The 23330-nt window shown below is 36.8% G+C and overlaps 1 protein-coding gene across 7 annotated transcripts in view; it reads left to right on the top strand.

The window, feature by feature from the left end:
- The first annotated feature begins 4005 nt into the window (after window positions 1–4005).
- The window catches only part of TSGA10 (testis specific 10), a 31599-nt gene continuing 12274 nt past the window's right edge, over window positions 4006–23330 (top strand). For 3 of the 7 annotated variants that reach the window (XM_067294480.1, XM_067294492.1, XM_013954176.2), the window contains exons 1-13: window positions 4006–4073; window positions 7750–7965; window positions 8611–8817; window positions 9300–9455; window positions 10127–10300; window positions 10461–10538; window positions 12678–12829; window positions 14274–14389; window positions 17890–18044; window positions 19319–19374; window positions 19617–19785; window positions 21114–21224; window positions 21802–21987. In XM_067294480.1, coding sequence (XP_067150581.1) covers window positions 7795–7965; window positions 8611–8817; window positions 9300–9455; window positions 10127–10300; window positions 10461–10538; window positions 12678–12829; window positions 14274–14389; window positions 17890–18044; window positions 19319–19374; window positions 19617–19785; window positions 21114–21224; window positions 21802–21987 — 1731 coding nt within the window. In that variant the 5' untranslated portion in view covers window positions 4006–4073; window positions 7750–7794. The other 4 variants (XM_067294502.1, XM_067294472.1, XM_067294486.1 and 1 more) reach the window with 3 other exon arrangements.

Raw genomic sequence — 23330 nt, 5'->3', positions numbered from 1 at the left:
GTGCCGGCGGGACAGGGGGGTGGCAGCCTCCATGAGCGCCCGGCGGCCCCCAGGGCGCCGGAGGAGGAGGGCGGAGAGTCGCCGCAAGGTAGAGAGCCGGCGGGGGCGAGGTGGTGCGCTTGGCTCCTCGCGCGGGCGAAAGGCACCACCGCCGGCTTTTACACCAGGAAGGGCCGCAAGCTCGGGACGGAAAGCTCAGCAGGTAGTTTGTAAGGCAGCGAGGTGGGGCCCGTCTGAGAGTCAGAGGATCTTCACTGCCGTGGTGATAGTTTGAACTGCCAAGTAACAGATGAGAGCCCTGGGAGGAGGGTTGTTTTGTTTTCTGTATTTTCTTAGAGATGCAATTAGGTTGGTTTTCAGATGATCACACTTTTTTTTTAGTGTCTGTTTGATATTTAATTGTAGGTATTTCATGTATGTTTGTCTGTGCACACTCAGTGTTGTACTGGTAAAATACATAATTTTCAATGAAAAATCAGAATTCAACAGTCCTGAGTAAAAATTACATGCTTACCATATTGCTGCATATGTTATTTTTAAGTATATTTATACATACACACAGTTTGTTTTTAAAGGAAATAGTATGTTTTTCAATATACAAGCAGCATTCTTTAAGGCGTTGTGAAAACTACTGTTGTTTTTATAAGATCAACCAGGTTCACTTTAAGGTGTTTAATAGTACTCTCAGGAACAAACAGGAGGATTTAGAGGTCAGCGTGCAGTTACAACACTACAGTCTCATTGGGATCACAGAGATGTGGTGGGTTAGCTCACATGACTGGAGGGCTGCAGTGGATGGAAACAGGCTCTTTAGGAAGGGCAGGCTGGGACAGTGAGGAGGAGGAGTTGTCCTTTATGTGAGAGAGCAGCTGGATTGAATGGAGGTCTGCCTAGGGGTGGCTGATGAGCCGGTTGAGAGCTTATTGGTGAGGATTAGCAGGCAGACCAAGATGGATGAGGTTGTGGGTGTTTGCTACAGACCACCTGATCAGGAAGAAGTAGATGAGGCCTTCTTCAGACACTGGAGGAAGCCTTGTGTTCACAGGCTGTGGGCCTCATGGTGGGCTTTCACCACCCTGATATCTGCTGGAGGGACTACACAGCAGGGCACAAGCAATTTAGGAGGTTTCTGGAGTGCATTGATGACAACTCCCTGACACAGGTGATCAAGGAGTCAGTGAAGGGAGGTGCTCTGCTGTACAAACAAGGAAGAACCAGCTGGATATGGAGTTTGGGGGCAGCTTTGGCTGTAGTGACCATAAGATGGTGAAGATCAGGATCCTGAGAGGAGGGAGCAAGGCAAAAAGAATCACAACCCTAGACTTCAGGAGAGAAGACTTTGGCTTATTCAGGGATCTGCTTGGAAGAATTCCATGGCAGACTATCCTGGAGAGAAGTGGAGTCCAGGAGAGCTGGTTGATTTTTGAAGATCTCTTTCTCCAAGCTCAAGATTCATCCATATCAATGAGGAGGAAATCAAGCAAAGGTGGCAGGAGGGCTGCACGGATGAATGAGGAGCTCCTGACAAAACTCAGAGATACAGGAGATGGAAGCAGGATCAGAGGGCCCAGGAGGAATACAGGGACACTGTTCGAGCATGCAGGGATGGTGTTAGGAAAGCCAAAACCCATTTGGAGTTGAGTCTGATGAAGGACACAAAGGGCAACAGGAAAGGCTTCTATGGGTATATCAGCAGCAAAAGGAAGACTAGGGAAAATGTGGGGCCACTGCTGAATGGGGTGGAAGACCTCATGACAAAGGACAGAAAAGCCCGAGGTACTCAATGCCTTCTTTGCCTCAGTTTTTACTGGTAAGTACAAAGGATTCAGGAATCCTTTGTCCCTGAGACCACTGGGAAAGCCTGGAGCAAGGAGGACTTGCCCTTGGAGGAGGATGATCAGGTTAGGGAACATTTAAATAATCTAGATGTTCGCAAGTGCAAGGGACCTGATGGGGTGCACCTGTGAGTGCTGAGGGAGCTGGCCAATGTCATTGCAAGGCCCTTCTTGATTATCTTTGAAAGGTCACACCAGTTGGTGAGGTTCTTAAGAACTGGAAGAAAGCACATATCACCCTGGAGCAAATCCTCCTGGAAACCATTTTGAAATATATTAAGGACAAAAAGGTGTTTGGGAGAAGTCAGCAGGGATTTATGAAGGGGAAATCATGTTTGACCAACCTGATAGTCTTCTATGATAAATTGTCTGGCTTGATGGATGAGGGGAGAGCAGTGGATGTTGTTTACCTTGACTTCAGTAGGACTTTCAACACTGTCTCCTATAACATCCTCACAGACAAATGGATGAAATACAAGCTAGGTAAACGGATAGTGAGGTAGATTGAAAACTAGCTGAACTGCTGGGATTGACTCTGAGGGTTGTGATCCAGCCAGAGGCCAGTCACTAGTGGTGTACTACAGGGGGTCAATACTGGGGCTAGTACTGTTTAACATTTTCATTAATGACATGGTTGATGGGACAAAGTGCACTCTCAGCAAGTTGTCAGATTATACAAAACTGGGAGGAGGGGTTGACACACCAGATGGGTGTGATGCCATTCAGAGGGACCTTGACAGGTATCTCATGGAGTTCAACAAAGCAAAAGGCCAAGTCTTGCACCTGGAGAGGAATAACCCCTTGCACCAATACATGCTGGGGGCAACCAGTTGGAAAACAGCTTTGCGGAGAAGGACTGGGGAGTCCTGGTGGACAAGTTAAACATGAGCCTGCAATGTGCCCTTGTGGCAAAGAAGGCCAACAGCACCTTGGGCTGCACTGGAAAGAGTGTAGACAGTAGTTTGAGGGACATGGTCATTTGCATCTATTTGTCACTGGTGAGACTACATCTGGAGTACTGCTGTCCGGGTCTGGACTCCCCAGTGCAAGAAGGACGTGAACATACAGGAACAAGTCCAGCAAAGGGCCATGAAGATGATTAAGGGACTTGAGTATCTGTCATACAAGGAGAGGCTGAGAGAGCTGGGACTGTTCAGCCTGGAGAAGAGAAGGCTCAGGGGGATCTCATCAATGTGTATAACTATGTGATGGGAGGGTGTCAAGAAGAGTCTTCTCAGTGGTGCCCAGTGACAGGATGAGAGGCAATGGGCACAAACTGAAACATGGGAAGTTCCACTTGAACAGAAGAAAACACTTCTTCACTGGGAGGGTGGTTTAACACTGGAACAGGTTGCCCAGAGAGGTTGTGGAGTCCCCATCCTTGATAACATTCAAAACCCCATTTGACATGGACTTGGCAACCTGCTCTAGCTGACCCTGTGTGAACATGGTATTTCGTGCAAGTGCAGTCCTTCAAGGTGCCTGATAAAAATTCTATTAAATTTGCCTGAGGCAGGATCATACTTATGAAATTAAAATCATTTTCTATGTAGTATTTTAGAGGAAGAGGCTTGGGTGAACCCAACATTTAAAATGAATTTTAAAAATGTTTCACCACATTGTATGTTATGATTGAATGGTATGTACTTTGTCATCTTTTTTTTGGATTCTAGGATCTAACTACATTGTTTGATAGCGTTGATCAGAAGCACAGCAAACATTTCCTGTCCAGGAAGGCCCAAGTTTGCAAATACTTGTATGCATTGAAGCTAAGATTATTAAGTTACAGTATGTCAAAAGCCAAGCACTTCTGTACATTTATAAGATTATCATCACATATATTTAATATGCTGCAATCCACATTCACATAGTTTGGGGCTTTAGTCAACACTCAGTCTTATTTCGCAGTGGTAATACATTTAATTTTTTTTAAATGATTGCTTCATACTCTGAAAGGTTCTGTTTTGAGTGTATTTCTATTTTTTCTTTAGACTAATACTAAGGCAAACATCTGTAGGAGCATATCACTCTTTACTTTCAAAGTGATTCAGTTTATCACCAAACACAAAATTGCCAAAACACTAGAAGTAATTACACTGTTTTTTATTCTTTCAAAAGGTAACAATAAAAGAAGACAATTTGGGTTTAGGAGAGCCAGTTTCTGAAAGTGAGAAATCTTCTAAATTGGAATGCTGGATTAAGAACAAAGACAAAACAATCCATAAACGGGATTTGAAGGTTCTGTTTTACTTTTCTGCTTTAAATTTTTAGTCTGAATTCTGAAAATACTGTGCTTGAATACTGTAAAAGTCTGTGCTCTGCATGATGCATTGGATCCCAATTGCAAAATCAAAAATATCTCTTTATGAATTACTTATATTGAGGAAGATACAGTTGAGATGCTATTGCTGTGCTCACTCTGTCAGAATGGAAGAAGAAGAAAAGGAGTATCTTAAATGATTAATCCCAGAAATACTTAGAACCCCAAAACAGCTGTGGGTACTAAATCAGTCCAAAAAAGTTACTAACTGTTAATTCCTTTGGTCATGCTAAAAAGCCTGCTACAAAGGTCTTCTAGTGCTACATGAAGCTTAGAGTGATCTTAATATAAAGTTTCCTCCTGTTAGGGATGGTTGCAGTACCACAGTTCAGAGAATGGTGGCTAAAGGTGTTAATTGTGGTAGTTAAATCCACTTTATGGCAAGCATAAAAATAGTTGTTTTAGAAAGTATAAATATTATCGTGTCTTTCAAAAAGTTCTGTTTCACAAGATGAGTAAAAATAGTATTTTGAGGGAACAGTTGTCTGTCTGTGAATCTGAGTCCTTAATGCTCAGTAAGATGCTGAAGGTATTAAAAGCTTGCAAGTTCTCTTTGATCTGTTCTGTTCCCTTTCTGGGAAGGCTAGAGAGATGCATATAACTGCAGAAAGTTGTCAGCTCCTCTTTCAAGGATAGTAGAATATTAGGATGGTGTTCACCTCATCTAATTTGATGCGTCAACAGTGATGATGTATATCCTAGAGGTGTCTAGGCTGTCTTTATTGGCAGAGGAAGGAAATAGGTATTTCTATGGCATGATTCATTTTAGGATGTATGTCAAAAATGGATCATGTGAATCACATTCTAGAAATGCTTCTTTGTAGATACCCAAAATTAAGTTGGCTGAATCTTACTCCTAAAGAATGCTATCACATATGTTGGTGCTTAAAAACTCCTTGAGGCTGATAGTCAGACTTAGTGACTGAGATTTGCTTCAGATGAGATTGAATATGGTAGTGATATGACTCAGCAAACCAGCCGCCCTAAATTTCCTTGAAACTTTTGGATCTGAGTGTGGAGAAAAGCTGTTGTGGTCATGCTGGTGATGATAAAGAACTTCTGTTGGTGGATAACTGAATGTTCATATTCTCTTGTTAGATCTGTTGGCTACTGTCTGTACTCTGAGTAGCAGACTGACTCAAGTGTTAAATAGCCCTGTGAACTGTGTAGTAAAAAGCAGTTAAGGCATCCGCGCTTGTATGGTTATAGGGTAGCACTGCTGTACTTAGCGTTCACTCTGTCTCACTTTGGCTCTTTCATTCGTTACTGTGGGATTCACTCCAGTGATCTAATTTTATCATAGTTATTCTTAGAAAGCAGCCACAGAGCACTAAATTTTCTCTTCCTTTTTTATTTCGAAGTGTTTGTGGAGTTGGTGATAACTAGCTTCATATCCCTATCTTAATTCAGCTACTGCTGTTTAACTCCTGTCTGGGGTTTAAATGGAATTTGCACATACAAAAATGTTTCTGGCCTTATTTTCTATTTGAGAGGATGCTGATAGATGGAGATAATTTTGCAAATTATGTCCATGTGTCTTACTGATATATATTTCCTCTATTTTTAGAAATAAATTATGTGCTTTTGAGTCTTCTGCTGCTACTGAGTGATATAGCAAAATGAAAAGGAATGCTGGAAATGGTAGCATTCTCTTTCCGAGTTTATATTGCTGGAACAGGCTGTCATGAGCTAGGACAGAGTGCAAAGACATGACAGGAGCAAAGGTTGTTTGTACTTCATGGTTTTTGTTAGTTATGAATCTTTTTGGATAGTATGGTGTTGGTTTTTGAGGCTATAAAGCCTTAAGTGATTTGTAATTTGTCTGCTTAGACACTGCTTTGATCATATAGCACAATGAGCACAATTGTAATTAGTTAAGATGCTCAAATTAAAATTCCTGTTGGTATGAAGGAGAGTAAATTGCTAAGAGAGTTGCTAAACAGTTCCGTGAAGGACCATTACTTTTTCAATAGTCTAAATATGATAATTCTGAGTATATACCAGAACTTTCTTGCTTATCTGAAAGTGAAGGGGAAAAAATGATACAGCTTGTTTGTATGGAGTCAAAAAACATTTTTGATATTGTCAGTTATTTTAGGCTTGAGGGTGCAGACCTGACTCAGACTTTGATTTTTGTCATTTTAAACGTCGTTTGTGTTTTGTATATTCAGATGCAGATGAAGAGAGGGATTTAGCTTCCCTGCCCTTCATAGCACTCCTCTTCCCACATCATCTACTGCAGGCACCACTATGAACTTCCTCCAGTAACAGCAGAGCTGTATTCTCCCCAGTTTTATAACTTGATGAGGAGTGGAGGAAAAAACCCAAAACATGGCAGTACAGATGCTGTCTCTACTCCTCTTTGTGAATAATTCCTCTATTTTATTAAAACTACTTAGATTATCCATTCAACCACTTCATATTTATCAAGTTTATAACTGTATTTAGTTATTAACTTTGTAGCATTAGCTGAATCAGCTTTGGTGGAAAAAAAATACAATGAGAATTGATTCTTAATTTCTTTCACTGACTCTCTTAATTTATTCGTGTACCTATTGAACAGAAGAAGTGGCAAAATTTAGTACTACAGCATGTCACATGATAGAGCCCACCCAGAAAGGTTTTTTCATGAAGCATCTTTCAGGTCTTCCTGAATAATTCAAAATTTATTTTTGTTCACTGCTAGTAATACCTGAAGAAACACTGATTATTGGAATGAATGAATCTCATGGAATGCAGTATCCAAAGTTACTAAATTCTCATATATTACAATATGCAACACTAATGTGCAAACAATAGGGTTTTACATAACACTATATCCAAATCTTGATTAGGCTGGGATCTTAGAAATCTGAGGACTCAGAAAACTAAAAAGCTGTATCAGGCAGTGATGCTCCTATAAACTGAGATGTTCAAGATAAGTTGATAGTTGACAGAATAGTTAGCAAAAGTTAGCAACTTTTTGTTTTTTTAGAAAAGGCCATATAATATTTTTAAAAACAAATTTGTTTCAGGGAAATTATTAATCTTATACTGATTAACTGGTGAATTAATATTAATTCATCTATTACTTTTCTACTGGCCTTTCTGCATGTGTGAAGGATATGGACCCATGTCATAGAGGATGATGAATGGCACTCCTAACATCTAACAGACCTATAGTGCGTAAGGCCTTGAGAGACATTTGCTCTCCCGCTACTATCACAAAATAACTGTAGTGGCAGCCCAGCTTGAGAAAATGACTGTCAGTCTGCAATATTGAAAATTACATCACACCTGAGTCCAAAAAGGAGCATGCATTGCATGTAGAGAGGACACCCAGGAAAGCTGCTGATCAAAGCCTAAAAAAAAATTATAAGTTACTTAATTTTTTAGCATGAACATTAAGGATCTGATTCTCCAGTGTCTGGATCCCTTCAAAGTTAATCTATCCAAAATGATGCTAGCAGTGTACATGTTTTAATTTGTTAATACTGTATACTGATTTTTTTTCAGTAAGTAAAAAAAAAAGTCTAAATTCCTTTTTGTTATGAAATACTGCCTGCAAATCCCTGAAGATGAAGTAAAATACTTTATTCCTCCTGGTCCCAGTAGATTGAAGATCTGAAGAAGAAAAACCATGATGTAAGGCAATTCGTCATGCAACTGCATGATAGGAAGGAGGTGGCTGAAAGTCAAGTGGATAGTTTGACCTATAAAAATGACCATCTGCGTAAAGAACTTGCTGTAATTGACAAACTCTCTGAGCAGCTGGAAAAAGAAAAAGAACTGCTGTTGAATACCGCTGATAAGGAGCTTGAGGAAGCAAAGGTATCTTAGAATTAATATTGTGCAGTAGACCTTCTGGGCTGAGTTTCTAACATTCATCTCTACTTTCAGGTATGTTTGCTGGGATGAAATAAAAGTAGGTTCTGGCCACTTTTTTTCAAGTATAGAATGGTTGAAAGATGAAAATCACATTTACAGTTGTGAAGAATGTAATTTCAGCACTGGTTACTTTTGATTTAATAGGATAATAGAAAATAGCATTTTATGCACATGCAATTACGTGATTTAATAGTAATATTCAGATAGAAGAAAGGATGTTCTTTGTTTGCCATTAATGTAACTGCATACTTATTTCTTTATCCCCTAGGTGTAGTCAAACTGTCCCCATTTTCAAGTTTCTTGGTAATACAGATCTAGGAAAAGGTATCCCATGCTTCCTTTTTCATTCACTCACCTGAGAGTAACTCACCTTTTACTCTTTTTCCTGAACCTGGACTGTATCTGAAGACAAAAATCAAACTGATTCCACTCTAGATTAAGTTTACTATTGCTAAATAGCATGTTTTCAGCCTAGCCGAACTAGAAAACATGTCCAAAATTTTCCTTCAGACTAGAATAATTAAGCTAAAATGCTGGATTTGCAGTAGTGTTTATGAAAAATGCATCCCTCTCTCAAATTTTTGCTAGATCCAGGTTATTTTAGAAGCAGAAGCTGAAAAAAAGCAAGGGAAGTCACCTTCAAGGCTTGATACCTTTATTAAGACATTGCAAGAGGACAGAGATTACTATAAAAGTGAGGCTGATAATTTGCAGAAGGTACTTAGAAACGCATCTTCAAGTCCTAAGCAGAAGCCTACTTGTGGCAGCATGTCAAAAAGATTTTCAGCCATCCAGGTGAGCTTGGAAAACACTGTGGGACAGAAAGAGTGCATTTCTTTTAAATGCTCGTTTATGTGATGCCACGCTACCACCGCCATAATTACCAGTAAGAAAAACTAATTGATTATGAACAGAAGGTTGCATATGATGGGGAAACAGCAAATAACATGTAGTTAACTGCTGCTTCACTCTGGATGTATGTATATCACTTTAAGTAGTTACTGACAACTGGTTACATTTTAAATATTTCTTAAGATGATTGATAGTACAATCTTGTGATAGCCTTTTGCTGCTCAAAATAAATGTATATTTTAGAAAATGGTATGTATATCTGGTCTCTAGTACTAAGGGAGATGTATGTACAGCCTTGACTGTCTTTAAGTTTTTAGATTGTAGACTTATTAAATCTTCTATAGAAATTTCCAAACCAGAAATATTAAGAAGGCATATCACATTTTGTTTCTCTACTTTAACCTTATGTAACATTATTCTTTAAGGGAGCAAGTTCTGATCCAGAAGTTTTGAAAATATTGAGAGAGTGTGAAGAACATAAGTCAATGCTGGAAAAATATGAGCGCCATGTGGCAGAAATTCAGGGTAACATCAAGGTTTTAACAGCTGAAAGAGACAAAATTGTCATTCTTTATGAACGGGTAATTTTATTTATATTAGTGTGATTAATGAAATAACTTAAGGTGATGGACAAGAAAAAAATCCTATTCTGTTTCTTTTTTTAAAAAAATAGGCTGCAAAGCATTTATTTAAAAAATTTAAAAAAGTTTTGAAAATTCTGTGATTTTAATCTGTCACTTAAATACAATTTTATAAGTTTTGAATAAGAATTCTTTCCTGAATCAAAGAATGTATGTATTTACTTTGTCTTGGTATTGCACAATTTCTGAGATGCTCCGCACTACCAGACGTGCATCTCATTATTAATTCCAGTTATAATATTTCCCCAAACCAGAAGATTTTACAATTTTGAAGTGTAAAACAAAAATATTTCTACCAAGCACCTGAAATGGTTTGATTTGAAAATATTACTAAAGAGTCTCGTGAATACTATAGGTTAAGTTTTTTGCTCTTATTCTCTTCTATAAACCTATTTCATTGCTAAAAACTAAATCTGCCATGATGTGAATTAAAAAGATAATGAACGTTTTCTTCACTGATGATTGCTTTTTGCAAGCTTTTTAGAATGAAAATCCATTTTTTACTGAGCAGTTCTGATGGAAATTCTTTAACCAATCCTATCTGTGGTTTATGTATACAGTAATACACTGTCTACTGCATATTTCCAGTATACTGTTGTTTTTAATAACAGGCACAGGAAGAGATATCCCGGCTTCGTCAGGAAGTTATCAAATGCCCCAAGACTACTAAAAGTACTGTGACAGCTCAAGCTATCCTAAGGCGTGTGGAGACAGAAAGGGATACAGCGCTGTCTGATTTCCGAAGAATGACTACAGAACGTGATAGCCTCAGGGAGCAGTTAAAGGTTTTTTTTCCACTCAAGCTTATTTTAACATGAAAATTGTTTAGCAGTGTAATTAGAATTGCTGAAGATTTCTGTTCTAATATTGAGAGTAAATTGCATTACACGTCTGTGATGAGTTCTGACTTGTTCTGTATGTGATTTTTTTTGTTGTTTGTTGCAGATTTCCCAAGGGACTGCATTTAATGAGAAGGCTCACTTGGAACAGAGAATTGAAGAGCTGGAAACAACAGTTCAGAATGTAAGGGAAAGTAATTATTTATGAAATTGTAAATGTAATACAGGTGATGTTTATGGTTAATCCTGCAGGACCAAACTGATTGCCTTCTGTGATTAAATGACTGGACAAGGGGAGAGCAGTGAATGTCGTTTACCTAGACTTCAGCAAGGCTTTCAACACTTACCCACAATATTTTTGTATCCAAGTTAGGATGTTATGGTCTGGATGAGTGGACAACTAGATGGGGAAAGACTTGGTTGGATGGTCGGGCTCAGAGGGTTAGTGGTATGGATCATATTCTACCTGGAGGCTGGTAAGAGAAGTGATTGTCCCCCTTTTCTCAGTACTCGTTAGACCACACCTAGAATACTGCATTCAGTTTTGCTGCCCCCAGTACAAAAAAGACATTGCCAAATGGGAGTGAATTCAGTGGAGGGCCCCTAACGTGGTAGGGGCTGGAGCCCTTGCCCTGTGAGAAGAAGCTGGGAGAACTGGGCTTGTACAGCCTAGAGAAGAGGTGATTACAGGGGTATCTAAGAGCCACCTGCCAGTACCAGTCTGTCAAGAAGACAGAGGCAAGCTCTTCAGTGGTGCGTGGTGGAGGGATGAGCAACAAGTGGCATAAATTGAAGTAAGAAGGGTTCAAGCTGGATACCAGGAAACACTTTTTCCTCATGCAGCAGACGAGCAATGGAGCAGATTGCCAAGGGAGGCTGAGCAGTCTCCATCCTTGCAGGTTTTCAAGACCCAACTGGATTAAGCCATGAGCAACCGGGTCAGACCTCAGAGCTGGCCCTGCTTTGAGCAGGAGGTTGGACTAGAGACCTCCTGAGGTGCCTTCCAACCTGAATTATTTTATGATCCTGTATTGTTAAGGCCAGATCTGTAATTATACTGCTCTGACAAGTCCTTTTTAAGTTAATATGGTTTAAGTTACTTATAGGTGCAATTTTTGGCTAATATAAGGCCCTCAAATAGAAAATAAAAATATTAATAAAATGTATATAAATCTTAAGTGTATATACAGTCTCTAGAACTTGATTTTAAATAGATAAACAGTGATTTTTGTAGTGTCTCTTTCTCCTAGATCCTGTGGCTATAAATTCTGATCATATTTGTCTTTCCCCTTCAACCTGTTAAATACTACCAAGCTTAAAAAAGTAGTTCCAAGGATTATAATATTAAACTGTCTGCATCCATAATGAAGAATACATTGTAGGCTTAAATAGTTCTGAGTACTCTGAACAGTAAATTAGCTTTAATCACATGCTTCACATATGGTGTGTAGTGTATTTTGGGAATAGTCCTGTTTTAACTACATTGTTTTCTGTCTTCAGTTTATTTGGTATCCTTTGAGGGCAATACTTCAGTATTCAATTTATTGCACTTAATACTGAGAAAGTTACTGCATGTCCAAGGCTTATTGGTTTGCTCTTAAGTGGTCTGACCTTTGATTATAATAACACAGAATTTGGTACAGAAAGAATCAGTAAATAAGCTGAGGGATGAGATGAAACTTTTTTTTAACCTTGGAAGAGCTGATTTGAAAGAGTTATCAAATCAAATGCCGCTTTTTTTTAATCTAAATTTTAATATAGCTTTTCCTGAGTACAAACGAGTTTCTGGAGCAGTTCTTTGTTCTAGGTACAAACTTACAGGCTTTATGGTGGTAATTTGACCATATGGTGCTTTATGTAATTGTTTTACAGTAATTTCTCTATTCAGGTACCAGCATAGCTATATGACTTAGTAGAGGCCTCAATCTATCATTTGTAGTGCTGTATCCTGAACTGTGATTTCTCCCTTCTTACAACCATAATAGTGTCTTCTGTCCTCACTGAAAGCTTTTAATGTTGATGAATGCCAAACTTTTTTGTACTTGGGCATAATTACAAATTTGCATTAATAAACCAAAATATTCCTAGAGATCTGAAAGACAGGCAATTGACTGTACTTGAAGGGAAAGTGGGAACCACATTTCAGTTCTTTGTCAGGTACCTTCATTAGGCTTTGAATCAGGCCCTGAGTAAGGGAGATACCTGGAGATCTCTCCCTCGGTAAAACATTTGTGTTAAAAATAGAGTAGAAGTTGAATTAGTAAGAGAAATGCTTTGTAGAAATCAGCTTTTTGCAACTTTTAATGTTTAATTATATTTATAGCTAGACAGTGAAAGGTTAGAACAAATGTCCAAACTGGCGCTAATGAAAGAGACTGTAGATTCTCTGGAAACGGAGATGAAAACATTGGCAAGAAGAACACTGGACTCTGAAACTGAATTGAGCCGACAGAAAGTTGAATGTGTTTCACTTGGGTAAGTAAAGGTATACAATTACTTTAGTTTAATGAATAACATGAGTTTGTTGGTTTTCATAACTGTTATTTAGGTCAAAGCAAAAGGAATTGGTAATGGTTGTTCTTATAAGCCATCCTACTTTTTCAAATGAACTTGCTTTCCTTATGCTTTATTTACATGTAAAATTTTCTTGGTTTGTTGATATTCAAGGCATGCTGAAAAAAACCTTCAGTGAAAAAGTAAAATTCACTCCAACATAGGTTTAGGAGCTTTCTGTTACAGGTTGTGAAGCTTGATGTTTTTTGATGTAATTGAGTAGACATTGAACTTTTTTTTTAATAAATTGTTTTCAGTATTTTTGTTTGTTTTATAGAAGCAAGCAAACATACATAAACTAATAGGTCACATGTTTAGTTAGTTTCAAACATCCTTTTCTCAGTCTCAGAATTTTTTCAGGAGGAGGAAACTAAATTGAAGCTTCACATAAGGTTTATGGCCTGCTGCTGAGTTGGTGCTCCTAACCATCATTAGGAACACGCAGTAGGACTAGACTCAAGTGAAGCCTTTAGGGAAGAAGGTCAGTGAGTGCAAGATAAACATCAGAATTTACTTAGTGGAGGTGAAGATCAAGCGTTTGTGAAATTTGTGCAGAGAGAAGAGGACTAGGTCACAGAAGCATCTATGGGCTGGAGAGTGACCAGTTTGCAAGAGAAGATCCCGAGGCTTTTTTTCTTTAATTTCCTTAAATATAACTCAAGCAAATATTCTTCTAATCCTCTGTTTCCTTACAAGTGACTGATGTAGTTGTTTCATGGCTGTTGTAGTTTTTTGTTGGACTTTGACTGGCAGGAAAGCTGGATGCTAGAGCATGATATTGTGAATCCTAATGGTGCTGGCCCACAGTGCTTCATTAAAGATGCTATGATTTCTAAAATAACATGAACTCCTTTGAGAAATCCAGTTCTAAGTTATTGCTGCTTTCTAACAAGTTCTTATCTTTATGAACACTGTAAAAATTGTTTTCTTGAGGATAAATTGCTGCTAGTAAAATAACTTTTCTTCTCCCCCAACACCATGTTAATATTTCTCTTCGTTTTCTTAAACGGTTTGAGGAGGCATTAACATTGCTACATGGTTCGAACACACACCTCAGGCATAACTTGAAACAGGTCGAGCATTCCAATGTATGTCCCAAGTAGAGACTTTTTATTTTAATTATTTTTTGATAAGTTTAGAACAGGTGGACCAAAAAACCAAATCTTACTTTTTTTGTGATTCTTTGCAGGAATATTCAAGCTTTAATATGGAGGCATTAAGGTTAAACACTAATATAATATCCCAAATAGTATAAAGTATACTGAAGAATCTTGCTTTTTCTTAACTTTTGCAGTTTTAGTGATATACCAAAAAGTAAAGGCATATGTGAATGGCTCAATTCTGTTTAATACTTTTGCTTTTCCAGTTTATTGAAAGAAAAGACAGAACAGAGTCTTTTGGAGACTCAGCAAAGCCTTGCTAAGAAAAAATATGAATTACAACTTACCCAAGAGAAAATTATGCTTTTGGATGAAAAAATTGGTGAGTGACAGATACAATTGTTTTAATAAAATTCATTAAACTAATTGGTATATTATTGCTTTTTTTCCTTCATTTCTTGTGGGCTGAATAAAAACAGGTTTAATGCAAATATAAATGTTTTTGACAATTTTAACTGTTAAAGGGCAAAACTTCTGTTTTCTTTCAGTATTGGAAGGTTTTTGCATTTTAAAATGACATAATAAATCTCTTATAAATTTTAGTGACCACTCATACTGTCAGCTGAACAATATCTGTTGATACCTATGTGCAGTGTTTGAGCATATCAGTTACATCTATGGTCCACTACGGTGTTGGTAACACCTCTCAGCATACATAAATGATGAGGTTGCAATCAAGAAAGCATCCTTTTGAGTATATATCCTACATCATGTGTTGCAGCTTTTTTATATTAGAGTAAAGGAGGTTGATACTGGAATTATTTGTAGTGTGCTAAGGAATATTTTACCACTTCCAAAAATACAACTTTTCTGTAGATGCAGTCAACATAATTTGTTCCCAAATTGAAATGCAGAAGTGAATTTGTGAAGGGAAAATAAAGCTAACCTGTAACTAGTGAAAACTAATGTTAGAGTTGCCTTATGCTATGAACATACCTTGTTTTCCATTACTTACAACTTTGAAACTTCAGTGATTTGGATTGAAACATTTCATTCAAATGAATAAACACTTCATTCAAAGTGAACTTAATTTTTTTTTAGTGTTTTAGCTAAGGTGTTTAAGCCACTCCTGAGAATGCTAGAGAAAAAGATGTTTTTTCCACATTAAAATGCACATATTTTGTTAAGAAGTCCTAGAACCCCTGTATGGTGAAGTGGGGACTTAATGTTTGATAGGGCATGGTAGTCTCTGTGTTATTGTACACTTTTAATCATTCACAGGAAATGTGTCCAAATTAAGAGTATTTTAAGCCTCAGAAAAATTACAGTTATTGAATGCTGAATTTGGCATCTGAGGTCTCATATCATCTGATTGAAGCATGTTGCAGTCCAGAATTCACAGGATTTTTTATAGTTATGAGACAAGTCCAGGCAAAGAATCTTGAAATTAATGGAGTCTCTCATTCTTGTGCTCTCCCTTGTCCTATCATCACAGGGATAATAGAGGAAGATGTTGATCTGAAGGATAACTGCAACTTAGGTGTGGAGGGAGAGTGTCCTGAGTTAAGAAAGTTGGGAGATTTTAACTGCAGGATTTATAAGGAAAGGATACTGAGATTACAGTTTGGTTGGGGCAGCTTCATCCTGGTGGAGTAGGTAGGAGAAGTGAAATTAATGAAGAGCCAAGGGACAAGTGAAGAACAGGGATGCTGTCTGGAAAAAGAATTGCAAAAAGGAGGATTGTTTGTCCAAGGAAGCTGTAAATACGAAACAGTGAGATTGGGAGTCAGTGAAGACAGAAACAGTATGTGAATGAGGAGCCAGGGAAAGCTGGGACTATGCAAGAAATCAGAGACTGAAAATTAATAAAATGAGGGGAGGGAATGAAAAGGAATTGGAGACATCCAATGAGGAGAGCTAGTGGTTAAAGAGACTGGAAAGATCCTTGAAGTTGGATGACTAGTCCAGAGATGGTGGGTAGGACTTAGAGCCATTGGAAATACACAGTGACTAGAATCTGAGAGCAGCTACACACGCAAAGAATTTAGGACTTGGACAGTAAAGCTGGAAGTAGGAGCAGTAGTAGAAAGATTGCAAGTAAAAGGAGAGACTGAGACAGAAAATGTGAATTAAGAATTTAGGACTGGTAGGGAAAGGCACTGGGATGAGAAACTGTAAGATTTGAGGATGACCAAGCAGAAAGAAAGGATGAGCAGCTATTGGTACTCTTTAGAGAGGCAGAGTTGGAGAAGATGGAAGGAAAGTGTTTGTGCCTGCTAGAGAACCTTTTGCCTTTTGGAGTCTGAAATGGAACTCAGGATTCCCAAGTCTCATCTTATCTTCTCTTGTCAGCAAAAAAATTTAAACTTGGCAAGGTGACTGTTTCCAGGGCTTGTCCACAGAGAGAATGACAGTTTAGTCCTGATGACCATTTGTCTTCTAGGTCAAAGGTGTATGATGGGAATTCAAATCCTGTTTTTTGCTTTTCATGCAAATTAAGTAATTTACCAGAGATAAACACTAAGAAGTAGGGAATTGCCAGACTTCAAGTTGTCTATACTACTTAATAAATAAATAAACCCCTGTGTTTTTTAACTTAAAGTATTGTCTTTAGTTGCACTATCATGGTGTTTTTCTATTGCTGCAACTTTTACATAATCTTGTAGGGAGCAAACCAATCTTGTCTAGTGAAGCAAGCTTGTCTGTAAGATTTTCTCCTTAGCTGAAAGTACAATAAATAAAGCAGGTAATTGCGGAAAGAGAAAGCACACTCACTGTTAAAGTTGTTAAATGTTACTATGCAGTATTTTATACTATTGCTGTATATACTATTGCACTATAGAATTTTTGGATGATGCACAACCAGACTTTTAAGAATTGGTCACTTACTATATATATGACCTATTTTTGGAGTGTCTGCTATAAAACTTTGATTTTTCAGAAATGTTGATCACTTACAGCTGTGGCAGCAATCAATTGTTATTTTTCTTGAACACGTTCTGTATCCTGAAAATTTAGGTCCTTGATTTGGGCATCTAAAATTATCAGATAGTGTTTTGCACTGGTCTTTGTGCCTCTGTTCCTTCTCTGTAAAATTGTGATAACACACCCTTGCTTAGAATTTTCTTTAGAGTAAGGTTTGAACACTCTATTAGCAGATTCTAGAGCCATACATCCAAAAATATGAGCTGGAAGTTTGAGCACCCTTCATCTTGTGCTTTGATATAGGGGGAGGTTCTGTGGAAAAAATAGAACTTGAATATATGCTATATATTATGTCCCTGAACAACAGAGCTATAGGTGATTTTACTTTGAAAGTTTTATCTCCTGGAAGCGAGGACTTAATAAGTATCATTAGATAAGCCTAATTACACTGATGTCTTTACAAATTTTTTAAGTGGTGTTGAATTTTATTAAAAAATCACTTTTATTCACTTTTGCATGAAGTTCAGTTGAATCAAGGACAGTCTCAGGAAAAACAGACAAACATCAGGATATCCGTCTCTAATTCTTCATGTCAATCATTACAGGCTGTAGTCTATACATTGCTTCTGTCTATTGTAAATCTGTTTATTAAACACTTTATTGTTAAAAATAACTTTCTCAGGTGTTAAAATGATCTGAACATTTGCTGTTTAAATAAAGATAGATTTCTTGAGTCAAGTAATTTAAGGCATTGATGAAACAAAGAATGCAGTTCTGTAAATATCAGTAGGATTATTTATACATTTATGAAAAAGTACATGCTTCAGTGTTTTCTTGAAGGGGAGCTTTTGTCATGTTTTCTGTCATCTTCTTTGCTTCAGAAGTATATTAAATAATTTTTATTTCAAATGGGTTGAATTGAGTTAATAAAAATGAGACCTTTCTGATTGTGTCCAGATAACTTTTCAAAACAAAGTCTTATACAAGAAGAGGAAATCTGTGCTTTGAAGAAAACAATTACACAATTTGATAAAGAAAAAGAAACTTTGCAAGACCGTGTCAAAGAAGGAAAAAAGAAGATTGCTACTCTTGAAGAAAGCCTGATGGTTAAAGTATGTTCTAACATGTAAATAACATGTAAACAACATGTAAACAAATTATGGAATCACAAAAGATAAATAGCGAAAGGATCTGTTTGGTTATCCTGCCTGTCTTGGGTTGGTTATCTACAGTAGGGCTCAATGCTGACCTAGTTCTGCTCCAATTTGAAGGCTACAATAAAACTTATTTTAACTTTAACAGCATTAAGTTTGAGCAATGTTGAACATCTCAGTTTGGTGTTTTGTATGGTCCAAGTTCAAATATTTTTCAAGAGAGTAGACTTTCATTATTTTCCTGAAGTCGAGGAAAATAAAGTAGCCAATAAAATCTTTTCTCTTAAAATTCAGCCTAAATTCTTTCTTGGGATCCATTTATGTTAAAGATAAGGAGTGCCAAACAATACTGTCATTGTTGTCATTGAAGATGCATTTGTATGATATTCTTTTCACCTTAAGGACTAGTTTACTTAAGAAAATTGCATCAGTTTATTGCACAGTGTGAATTCAAACTATATAGTAAAGCTGCTTAGTTCATAGTTCTGAGATGTTATCTTTCACTTCAGCTTAAGTCCTCTGGATGTCAGATTAGGCTAAACTAAATATGGTACATTTTACCTGGTATAGTTGTTAAGGGTTTGCACTGATTTTAACAAAGTCACATAAAGAAAGCATCTTGCAGGATGGGCCATAATCATCTTGGCATTAGCATCAAGTTTGCATTTAAAATTGTAAAACGGTGTCCATTTTAGGGAAGAGATAGCTATCTCTAATGTTTCTTTTGTTACCAATGAAAGACATTTCCTCAGCTTGTCTATGCGCCTTTTAATATTTTTATCCAAAGGCAGTGGAGTAACGTGATGCGCTTCTTGCTAGCTTCTTCATGAAAATACAGTGATGGAATTCTTGTTTTATCAGTTAAAAACTACCAGACCCTGGTAGTTTATTCATTGTAGAAAAGCCATAATGCCTTATCTAATAGAAGATATTTATTTTTGGGAGTGTGAGACAAATACATTAGAACTACAAAGGATAAAGAAATTTAATGTTAAAAAAGGTTATATTTTGCAGAAGTTAATAATACTTGTTCCTTTATTTGCCAAAGTAGATTATCAGAATTTTCAACTGTAAACATAATGAAACTTGGAAAAGGAGAATCCTTTTTGCATTAAATAGTTAAATCAAGATGAAAAATAAAACAGTTAACAGAAGGAAAACCTATTTAAATGTTTCTATTTATTAACTGCGGAGAAACAAGATTTTTTTTAAATTATATATTTCTTTTTAAGGAAAAAAACATTTCAGATTTCAAGATTCTGATTTCCGAGTTGGAGCGTTCCACAAAGTAAGGCTAAGATTTCAAGTACATTTTAAAATTTTAATTAATTTATGACATCTGTGAAAGTACTAACTCAAAAATTGAATCATAGAACATGCTAATGAATAGTTTTGGTTTTTTTATTCTAAAAATATTAAAATGTTATAACTTTGTTTTATTTTTTGAAAACTTAACTGCAGGAAAAGCTATCATTTGTATTAGGTTGGGCAATATTGTCATACCTGAAATATTTATTATTTGCTGCTTAGAAAATCTGCTGAAGCTCTCTGTATCTGTGAGAAAGATATCACCAGTTTGCATCAACAGCTAGAAGAAACCAATGATGAACTTACACAGACTAACAAGAGCAGAGAATCATTAGTTCAGGAGAATGACAGGTTACAAGAGCATCTTTCTAATATTAAGCAAGAAAATCAGGTATATCTATATAAAGAACCCTTGCCTAAAAAGGAAAACTATGTATTGTTCAAGTGATGCACAGAACTTGTGGGCTATCATGTGAAAAATAAATCTGCAAACTAGTTTTAATCTCATTTTTCATACTGTGATTTACCCTTATTGGTCAGCTCACGTATATAAAGGGGACCAGCTATTTTTATGTAATGGTACAGATATTTGTCTTGAGGATCAGCTAATTAATCTTTACATAAAAATCACTGTGGCAGTTACAACCATTGCTTTTATGGAAAAATACTATAAAGAGGGAGAGGGTGCTTCTTATATTGTACTGTGCCTAGCCCAGAGCATTTACCAGCTTACAAATTTTAACACAGTATGTATTTATGAAGGCTCAAAAATTTATTAACAGTGTTGTATTTACTTTCCTTTGAAGTGTCTTTTGGATAAAAGAAAAGAAATATTTAATTATAATACAACAACCCATTATATAATATTTATCTAATATTTATCTGTACACAGTTACTAATGACAGTGGTTAAAATGCTTAAACTAAAATGTCACCTCATACACACAGATTGTTCGTCCATCAATGTGTTTTCCAAGCAGCTAGAACTTAAGCATAGGGCCTGCAGTAGGTCATCATTCCACTCAGGAACAGGGGTTTCTCCATATTCTCCATGAGTAGGGGTTTCCTCCATATTTTTTCCTGCATATCGCTTCTTGCAGCTGAGCGTTCTCTTAGTAATTCTGTGAGGGAGAGTTTTTGAAAAGGGCAGTTAAAGCCAGCCTTTCTGCCATTTCCTCCCCCACCGCCACTTCTTGTTCTGTTTCTCAAGCAGTAATTGCCAGAACTTCTGTGTGCCTTCTCCTAATACTTGTGGCTTTGTTTATCCTGATTAGGAGATAACCGCTTGATTAGTTAGTTGAGTTTTCTAGTTGTCTTCTGCTTTCTCAAGTGTGGGTTTTTAAGAGGTTGCAGCATGTAACAAAGAGGGAGCTGATTCTGAGCCCTGCTCCTTGAAGCGGGCAACCACCTAGCTACTAAATAGACGATCCATCTTTTGGGGGGAGTTAACTGTTATATTTTCCAACTTACTTTTTCTTCTTTTTAAGAAGACTTAATATTACTTACAAGTCAGAAAAAGTAAATATTTTTGATAAATGCAAAATTTTGTTTGTAGAAATATACATGGTTTAGATTTCATGTAACCTTTAAAAATCTAGTTAATAAAGCCATAAGCTGTGCACTAATGCACTAATAAGTTATGTATAAGTTATGCACTAATTCTACTTTTTGTAAAGATACAAACTGTGCTTTAACCTTTGAAACAAATCTTTCTTTACAGGTGCTACATAAAAAGCTAGCAAAGTACCAGAATGAGCTTGATGATGTGAAGCTGAAAGCCCAGGATTCAAACAAAGATATTGTCAGGCTGAAGGGTGTGCTGATGTCTAAAGTGAGTATGTAGATTTAATCTGTTAATAAAAACTATCGTTTGAACAAAGATTGAAATTTTAACTATATTTTCATGGAAGATTTTGCTTCTTAGCTGAAACTTTATTTGAGTTCTGCAAGTACAATTGTAATAGTTCGAACACATTTTCTTGGCTGTTTTTGCAACGCACAGATAAGGAAGTATAGTTCACTGAGTTTTTTTTTCTCTGTGCATGTGTGTGTATATGTACTAAACTTAAAAGTTGAGCAAGTGAATAATACAGGGATTTGGGAATCTTTCATCTTTATTACCATATGGTATTAATAGCAAATAAAGTATTTCTGCAATATATTGCTATACCTCACATTTTTTATGTTAATTTAGCCGTTTTTAACAGATGTCTCTTGAGCATCAAAATGTGGCCATCTTGAACAAAACACTGATTCCGGAAGAGTCTCTCAATATTTTGGCTAAATGGCAAAGTTTTCAATAGAGAGAGAGAGAAAATTCAATGCCATCTCATACTTGTAGACCTATGAATGTTCCTATTTAGTGAAGCGTATTGGAAATCATTAAACAAACAAGCTTTATGTTTTAGGAGAGAGAGAACTGCGAGCTTTTGGAGAATTACCACAAAGCCTGTGAAGAAGGAGAAAGCTGGGAAACAAAATGCCATCAAGCAGAAGCAGATTGTAGCTCTGTTAGACTGGCGCTAATCAGTGCAGAGTCTGAGAACCGCAGGTTGAAAGAAAGAATTGCATCCCTTGAAATAGAGATGCAGCAAGTATGTTGAGATCGTTATTTCCATAGGTCACACTAGAAATGGTCTGGTATGTTTTAAGACTGTAACTGTTTAAAATTAGGTAGGCTTAATACCACTTCTACTCCTACTTTAGAGATAGTTGCTAAAATGAATTGTATGTAGTTTATGTTGATAATATAACTAGAATTCCACTAGCCACACTTGGAGGAAAAAAAGAAAACCTTAGAAATAATACCGTACTTCAAAAAAAAATAAATAAACTGCTCTCATATTTGGAATGAGCAAAGATATAACTGCACAGAACTCCACAGCATACCTGAGCATACCTACTGTTTTGTCACATGTTATGTTCCTGTCCCTGCTTTTATTGCTTCCAGTTTTTCAGCCTTCTTTCCAGTGCTTTAGGTGTCCCCAGATCCTTTTCCTACTTGAAAATCTGAAGAAAGAGAAGTGAAATGCACAGCATGGCTTTGAAAATACATTGTAGTTATAAAACTGTATTCTCATGTGATCAAGAACTGAGCTGCTGCTGTTCAGAAAAGGGATGGAAACATAGCAGTAGCAAAGAAGCGCAGGAAGATTTTATTGAAGATTTTGACAGTTTTTGAATCTGCTAGAACTGGTACATAATTCTATTTTGTCCAGCCAGCCTCAAATGGGAAGAGATTTTATCTTCCTAACTCCTTCCCCCATGCCTGATATTGAGTACAGGAACAAAGAGGCCTCTTTGTGAAAACTGTGTCAATAAATTGAGTCAGAAGTCCAAGTGGATAATATCTTTGGGTTCATAGGAGTTACATGTCAGACATGTATCTTGTATGCAAAAGTTCTTATTATATATTTTTGTTTTATATAAAAGTTTTATCTTGATGCAGAATTGGTATTGTACATGCTTAGCACTGCACTGTGTTCTTTGTGCTTTTTTTTTATGGTGTGAGTTTAGTTTCCAAAACTTGAACACTGGCAGCACAGAAAGCTAGAATTAATGAGATGCTCCCCATACAATCATCCCTTTTTGATCTTACTCCTAAGAAATCCTTTAAGGAAGTCACAGTGCTTTATCTCTCTCTTAGCTTTTGTCAGTCTCCCAGACTCATTCTGCCACCAACTGAAAATTAAGAGGTTAGAAGTGACCAGAAATGCAAGTCAGGTGTTGCTGGACAGGTGCTTTTTGAAAAGTTTTTGTTAATGTAAAATACAGAAAAAACTAAATTCCTCTAGTCAGAACTACTGCTGCTAGCTTGTGAATTTCTTTAGTGTGATTTCTGTCATCTCTTAATCATGCCTGATTTTATGCATGACAGCAGTACAAGTATTACTGACAATGTCTTGACATTCGTTGCTCTTCTACATGCAAGAATTTA

This window comes from Apteryx mantelli, chromosome 1, assembly GCF_036417845.1.
Source record: "Apteryx mantelli isolate bAptMan1 chromosome 1, bAptMan1.hap1, whole genome shotgun sequence".
NCBI classification, from domain to species: Eukaryota; Metazoa; Chordata; class Aves; order Apterygiformes; family Apterygidae; genus Apteryx; species Apteryx mantelli.
This window is presented reverse-complemented; position numbering and strand designations above follow the sequence as displayed.